The sequence below is a fragment of the Chiloscyllium plagiosum genome, chromosome 1, assembly GCF_004010195.1.
Source record: "Chiloscyllium plagiosum isolate BGI_BamShark_2017 chromosome 1, ASM401019v2, whole genome shotgun sequence".
In the NCBI taxonomy this organism is placed as follows: domain Eukaryota; kingdom Metazoa; phylum Chordata; class Chondrichthyes; order Orectolobiformes; family Hemiscylliidae; genus Chiloscyllium; species Chiloscyllium plagiosum.
This window is the reverse complement of record NC_057710.1, coordinates 34722721-34730591: the sequence shown is the minus strand read 5'-3', so window position 1 is coordinate 34730591 and position 7871 is coordinate 34722721. Positions and strand designations below refer to the sequence as shown.

The 7871-nt window shown below is 39.4% G+C and overlaps 1 protein-coding gene across 1 annotated transcript in view; it reads right to left on the bottom strand.

The window, feature by feature from the left end:
• Positions 1 to 1150: 1150 nt before the first annotated feature.
• The window catches only part of elac1 (elaC ribonuclease Z 1), a gene marked incomplete at its 5' end in the record, with an annotated part of 19665 nt that continues 12944 nt past the window's right edge, over positions 1151 to 7871 (bottom strand). Inside the window, 2 exons of the mRNA XM_043675450.1 lie at positions 1151 to 3296; positions 6435 to 6905. Of these exons, the coding sequence (XP_043531385.1) occupies positions 2806 to 3296; positions 6435 to 6905 (962 nt within the window). The remainder of the gene's footprint in view (positions 3297 to 6434; positions 6906 to 7871) is intronic.

Genomic DNA, 7871 nt, shown 5'->3' with positions numbered 1-7871 from the left:
ATGCCTGGACTTCAGGTATTAAGGTATGATAAGATTATACAAATATTTTCTTTACAATTTAGAAGGTTAAGGGGTGATCTGATCGAAATCTTCAAGATATTACCAGGAAAAGACAGGGTAGATAAAGATAAACTATTTCCACTTGGTGGGGACTCAAGAACTAGGAGGCATAGTCCGAGAATTAGGGAAGGACCATTCAGGAAAGATGAAAGGAAGCACTTCTACACACAAAGGGCGCTAGATATTTGGAACTCTGTTCTACAAATAGCACTGAACGCTGGATCAATTGTTAATGTTTAACCTGAAATCGATAAAATTTTTATTAAGGTATAAAGGGATATACGTGCTTTTGGTACATATGGAATTAGGTCAAACAGCAGCTGTAATCTCACTGAATGGTGGAACAGGCTCGAGAGGCTGAATGGCCTACTCCTGTTCCTATGTTGCTATTACTGTTTCCATATTCAAAGTGAGGGCATCATACTGTTTAGTAGTAATACACAAGGTGAAAGAAGCAATGTCATTGTGGACATAAAAGCTATTTTGTAGAAAAGTACATAAAACAAAGACAAAGTAACGCATTTTTCACTGCCGATGGATGGCAATGCAGAAAGAGTAAGAAATAACATGTGAACAACATTATTCTTAAAGAGGAAGTCAGAAAGATTAGATTAGATTACTTACATTAGATTAGATTACTTAGTGTGGAAACAGGCCCTTCGGCCCAACAAGCCCACACCGACCCGCCGAAGCGTAACCCACCCAGACCCATTACCCCTACACCTAACACTACAGGCAATTTAGCATGGCCAATTTGCCTAACCTGCACATTTTTTGGACTGTGGGAGGAAACCGGAGCACCCGGAGGAAACCCACGCAGACACGGTGGGAATTGAACCCGGGTGTCTGACGCTGTGAGGCAACAGTGCTAACCACTGTGCCACCGTGCCGCCAAAGGGGAGCATGATATCACAACACAAAGGAGCAATACCACAGAGGTTCATGCCAATAATCCTCTATATTTTCAATTGTGGCCAGGGAGGTGAGACACATGTCAAAGGCTTGGAAGTATAGTTGGTGGTGTTACGTGAACATAAAACTGGATTTAATGTTCCCTCTCATTCAACATCAAATGATTTGAAAAGGTTGGTAAGGCGACAGCAGCAATTCTTTATGAAGACATGGAGTTTTAAAACTTACAAAGTAACATATTTGAACTCTATACAAATTGAAATGTAGATACATTCCAAAGGTTCACATACAGCTCATTAATGTAAAATTGAAATGGCAGCTCAGAGATGCTATTGGCTCAATCAACCACCATCTCAGTGGTGTAGTAACTGTTCAAATTATGACATCAATACAAAATTGAAATTACACTTTGGATTTATGTATTGGGAGGACTGAATGGAACAAAATGAAACATTCCACACAAGCTAAATTTATTCATTATTAGCAATCCTGAGGCCAAGTCAGAATAGACAACACCCATTCTTCAACCAGCAGGATGAACTGAACCTGCACACCAAATTATCTGGACCCAAAACGTTAACTCTACTTTCCCTCCACAGCAATTTGTGATTTTGTCCCGAGTTATCTGCTCGCCCTACTCAACCTCTTCACCAATTTCAGTGTTGCTGGTCATACTCCACTGTGCAAGCTTGGTTTGGCATTATCCATGACATTACATAATACATTCAGCAAAAGCTACTTTTTCTAGGATATATGAATAACTTTATTAATAAAGATAGTACCGGGTATAGTTATAAGCGTCAGGGGATAAGATTCATTTTCCACATTTAGATTAAGAATAGTCATTTAAGCAAGCTATCAGAAGACCAGTACTGCATCTGGAATACAGTCTAGGCTTCAAGAAATTACTATTGTTCAGTTTGCTCACATTACACAAGCTGGTATTTGAATGTTATTGATCGAAGATTTTCTTTTTTGAGAACTTCTTCCAAGAGAATGGAGTAACAGAAACTGTTTGGCAATTAATATTGAACAACTCTGCACTCACCTAGTATTCACAGTTGGGACCTACTACTGGGTTACTGGTTGTTGGTTAGACAGGAATAACACACAAGGTTCCCTCTGCAAAAACTGATCTATTGAAAACATCCCAACATTATCCCGTTACGGACATACAATTCAGGATAAAAGCAGGACAGAACATCAGATGTTCTGTCCTACTTTTGCATGTTTCAACAATTCACTGGATAAACTTTGAGAACTGTGATAGGTTTCATAGACATCCACTCAAGAATAATAGAAAAAACAATTATGTTCAATTGTTAAATTTCAAATTACTTGTCTTCTGTGGCTAGATCTTTCCAAAGTGAAAAGTGTGAAATACATTTCACTGTGCAGCCAACAAGTGTGCTCAAAATTCCAACCCTTACCCTTTTACTTCCATAGCAATTGCTTGAATTCATCTCATCATACAGGGCGCTTGTTTGAAAAAAAAACAAATCAATAAATCAGTTACCCCAAATTTCATACACAGAATGAGCTAACCTTAAACAAGGCAGTGCACATTGAAAGTCAGGAGTAAGTACTACATGCCGATTCTAAGCATACAACATTCAAACCATGGATACCAAGAAAAAAAATGACAGCATTATTGCTTTCATCTGAACTACAGTCAACTTAATTAAAGATACAGATTTAAAACTGATGATTACTCCAGTGATAAATTATGCTTCCAATGTAAATTTATAAAACCTACATTTGCAATTTAGTCCTTGCTGTAAAATTTAACATGTTATTTCTTGATCTAGACGAATGTCCCCTTCTGAAATACTGTTAATGTGCAGAGCTTATTTCCTGTTTAGTCTTGTTCAGAGGGATTTCAATAACCATAAAGTCTTCAGCCAGTGTCACTTCCTGTCCTTCCAAAACCAGCTTAGCCTGTGTCTTTAGTTCCATTACATCATCATCACCAGCATTAGTAAGGGCTGTAGGCTTGTACCTTTGACTGAAATGAGTAAGAACCAGCCGTTTAACTTTACAGGATTTTGCAAACTCTGCAGCAGTCTTTGGAGTGCAGTGTCCATGCTCTTCAGCTTTGTCTGACTGACTGTCATCTAGTGTGGCCTCATGTACCAGCACGTCAGCATCAATGCAAAGGTTCTTACTCATGTCACCCACAACACGTGAACAATCCCCCAAAATACATATTTTTCGACCTGGAAGAGGAGCTTCCAGTACATCCATTGGAAAAACTGTAACTCCATTGTCTAGAGTGATGGTTTGTCCATTTTTTAGTTTCCCATACAAAGGTCCAGGATGAACACCTATAATAATCCAAACAAAATAAAATTAATGGAAGAAAAGTTAAAAATGGGTGAGCAAAAAGTAAAAGAAAGCACAAAAATACAAAAAATGCATTTTTAAATTTTAAGATAACTCCTTTTGGCAACTTTACCGGGCTGTTGAATCATTGTGCTCCACAAACAAAATTGAGCACTGTACAGAGAGAAGGATGTGCTGTGCAGAGAAAGAAAGATGACCCTAAACATTAAACATTCAAATCTGAACACATGCAAAGCAATGCTAATTGCAACCACTTCAAAAGAAGATCTATCATAATGGAGAGGAGGAAAAGGAGTGCTTTTCGTAAGCTGTGCTTTAAACACTGACATAATCACTACTTTCCAAGTCTTTCACAACGGTTGCTATTACGGAAGGAAACATTTTTACCATCAACACCATAGACATGGATATTCCAACAAAATACAATGAAGAAATTACAAAGCAAAACCACAAGTGAATACTTCCACAAGCCACACTTTCCACAAAATGATTACAGCACAAAAGTTGATTATGCAACCAGTCAATCCAGCTTTCTGCACATGCAAATAAAAGTGAGAATGTTCAGAGAGGAAGTGAAATAAGAAATCAGAAGTGCATAGAGAGAAGAATAGACTAGAATTTTGTTTTTTTTTGTTCACTTGTGGTGATGTGGTGTTGCTGGTTAGACTAGCATTTATTATCTCATTCTGTAACCCTACCCCTGTAGCCCAGATAGTTTTTCCTCATCCAACTTCCTTTGAAGGGCACAACTGAATCTGTACCATGAAGAAAGTGAGGACTGCAGATGCTGGAGATCAGAGCTGAAAAATGTGTTGCTGGAAAAGCGCAACAGGTCAGGCAGCATCAAAGGAGCAGGAGAATCGATGTTTCCGGCATAAACCCTTCTTCAGGAATCCTTTGATGCTGCCTGACCTGCTGCGCTTTTCCAGCAACACATTTTTCAGCTCTGAATCTGTACCATACCTTGCAGCCTCAGTATGCCTCAATTGAGTAAAGAAATAAATTCCTCATGTTGCCTTCTGGTTCTCAAAGCTTCCATCAATACCAATCTTTTGTTCATCTACTTTATATCCCATATAATGTGAAGAGCTCTATCAAATTTCTGTTCAATGTTTTCTTCTCAGGGCAATTCCTGTTTCCCAATCTATCCATGGAACTGATGTTACTCACTACCCCCAAAGCAGGCTCAAAGATCCTTTCTGCACCATTTCTAAAGCTTTAATGCTCTTCACAAAGTGCTATGTCCATAATTGTAAACAACACTCCATCTGAAGCCACACCACATTGTTTCAGTAAACCTATATAAAATTCTTGCTTTGTGTTCCATGTCACTCTTTGTAAAGCTCAGGGTTCAGCCTTTTCATCACTTTCTCAACCTGCTGTACCACATTCAACAAATACACCAGAATTTTACATAGCATAGTGATTCTCAAATTCTCAGACACAAGCATGGTCCTGAGCAAAAATATTATATCCTCAGGTTTCTCTGTTCCAAAACATCCTTTAGATATGCATCCTTAAGTATATTTTCTTTCTACCAAAACGTACCACTTTGCAGCTCCCTGCACTAAAATAGATACATGGTCACCCATTCCGCAAGCCTATGCTCTCACAGTCCTTTATTAACCTCCTGACAGATCTACAGTCCTTTTTTCCCTGCACGTTTTGAATTTTATTTTATGCAGCCAAGACTTTAAGACTTTTCGATTTGCTTTTACTTCTAATGCAACTAATGATGTTACCATCATCAAAATCCGAATATCAAACATCCTGGGGTTTACCATCAACCAGAAATTCAACTGGGACCTGCCACATAAATACAATAGCTCCAAGGGCAGATCAGAGGCTAGGAAAACTGCAGCGAATAACTTACCTCCTGAATCCCCAAAGCCTGCCCACCATCCACAAGGCACAAATCTGGAGTGTGATGGAATATGCCCCACTTGCCTGGATTGGTGCAGTTCCAACAACATTCAAGTAGCCTGACACCATCCAGGGTAAGCAACCCACTGACTGGTACCACTTCCACAAGCTTCCTCTAACAATGAAGTTCAGTTGCATCTGTACATACTATCTACAAGATGCACTGCAGAAATTCACTAGATCCTTAGTATCTTTCAAACTTCCATCTAGAAGGACAAGGGCAGCAGAAACCACCACCTGCAAGTACCCCTCCAAGCTACTTGGAAATATATTACTGTGCCTTCACTGGTGCTGTCATATTCCTGGATTTCCCTACCTAAGGGCATTGTGGGTCTACCTACAGCATGTGGACTGCTGTGGTTCCAGAGGCTCATCCCATATTCTCAAGGGGGAGGTAAGGAGAGGTAATAAATGCTAGCCTAACCAGCAACACCACATCACCACAAGTGAACTAACAAAAATTCTAGTCTATTCTTATTCTCTCTATGCACTTCTGATTTCTTATTTCACTTCCTCGCTGAACATTCTCACTTTTATTATCAACTTGACATCTATCATACATCCCCTTTAAAGACTTCATCTTACTTTCCAGTTCTTTCGTTATCTGGGGACTCTGGCTTTGTTCCTTACCTTTCCTTCTTGTGGGAAGGTACACCAACCGATCCTGAACCTCACCTCTTTAAAGGCAGCCCGATTAACCCATTATAGTTTTACCTACAAAGCTCTGATTCCAATTTTCCATGAGTCAGGACAAACAGTCACCACTGAAATTTGACCTATTCTGTAGAAGTATCATTTTAGATTGCTCCTTGCCCACTGCTGGAGTCAGCCTACACCTCATAATACCATGAGCACTTTCCACTGAAATGTTCACCTACTGGCAGATGAACCACCTCCAGAGCCAGATACAGCAATGCTTCCTTCATGAGACTTGAAGCATACTGATCAAGAAAATTCTCCTCAGTACACTAAAGAAACCCTTTCCTCATCTCTGCCCTTTACATAGATACTATTTTAAGTTTTGATACATACATTTACTACTACAATATAGTTGAAACAATCTAATGGAAATCTTAAGAATAACTTTTTTGATTATCGAGATTACTTCATATTGGGAGTGAAGAGACATTAAGTTTTCTATGGGCTTTAAAAGTACAATGGAAAAAGGAAACATTTGACAAAATCTTGAAAATTACCCATCTCTTTCAGTTTTTGTGTCTGAAGTCTTCCTGGTCGTTTTCGTTCCTCAATTACAAACCCAAAAGATGGTATACGATGAAAAAGCCTGAAAGCCTTTACGATGAACTGCTCATGAGTGACAAGATTGTAGCAGTCTTCCTGAGGATTAAGATAAATTGTTTTGCCTTGCAATTCTTGAGGATGAAGCTGATCATCCGTTTTCAGTGCACAGGGCTCCCTCCATTCCTCAGGGAAACATTGATCTTCTGTTGGAACCAGTTCATGGACTACATATGGGAAGACCAACTGTGAGTGAGAAAGTTCCATGCTTGTTCTCAAAAATTTCCTTAATCCAATAGGTCCATAAATCTCTATGGGCTGTTTGTTTGAGAGAGAACTACTTTGGAGACTCACGGTGCACAAGAGACCAGGTAACCCAAATAGATGGTCACCGTGGAGATGAGTAATAAAAATCTTTGAAATTTTGCCTATAAAATACAAAAGAGATGAGAACATTATATGATTTGTCTCTTAAAATTACTCATGACAACATTCATCTATATAGTATTTCGAACATGATAAACCATCCAAAGTCACTTTACAGTAATGCTTTAAGCCATGATGTGAACTGGGCTGGACAAAGCTGAAAATCACACAACACCAGGTTATAGTCCAACAGGTTTAGTTGGAAGCACTAACTTTCAGAGTGCTGCTCCTTCACTCTGTGAAGTGTGTTGTGGAGAATTAAGACGATAAGACAGAATTTTTAGCAAAAGATTACAGTCATGCAACTGAAATGATATATTGAACAAACCTGGATAACCTGGTGTTGAGATTTTTAACTTTGCTCTAAGCCAAATTTAGCAATGAATCTCAATCTTTTGGGGCAGAAACAGAAACATGGTCATAAGTGTCAGTTCTACACTGTCAAGGACAGACATGAGGGTAGGCCGACAGAGAGAAACCCAAAGCTTTGGTCACTGCACCTGAAGACACAGCCCATGATTAAATTGGGAATGTTCAAGGAGCCAGAAATACAGCATAGAATTCTTTGAAACAAGAACAAAGGACATTACAGCACAGGAACAGGACCTGCAGCCCTCCAAGCCTGTGACCTGCCAACTCGTGTACTCAATACCCCACCCGATGAAGGAAAGCGTGCCGTATGCCTTCTTGACCACTCTACTGACCTATGTTGCCACCTTCAGGGAACAATGGACCTGAACAGCCAGATCTCTCGATATCAATTTCCCCCAGGACTTTTCCATTTACTGGATAGTTCGCTCTGGAATTGCATCTTCCAAAATGCATCACCTCGCATTTGTCCAGATTGAACTCTATTTGCCATTTCTCTGCCCAACTCTCCAATCTATCTATATTCGGCTATATTTTCTGACAGTCCCCTTCACTACCTGCTACTCCACCAATCTTAGTGTCATCTGCAAACTTGCTCA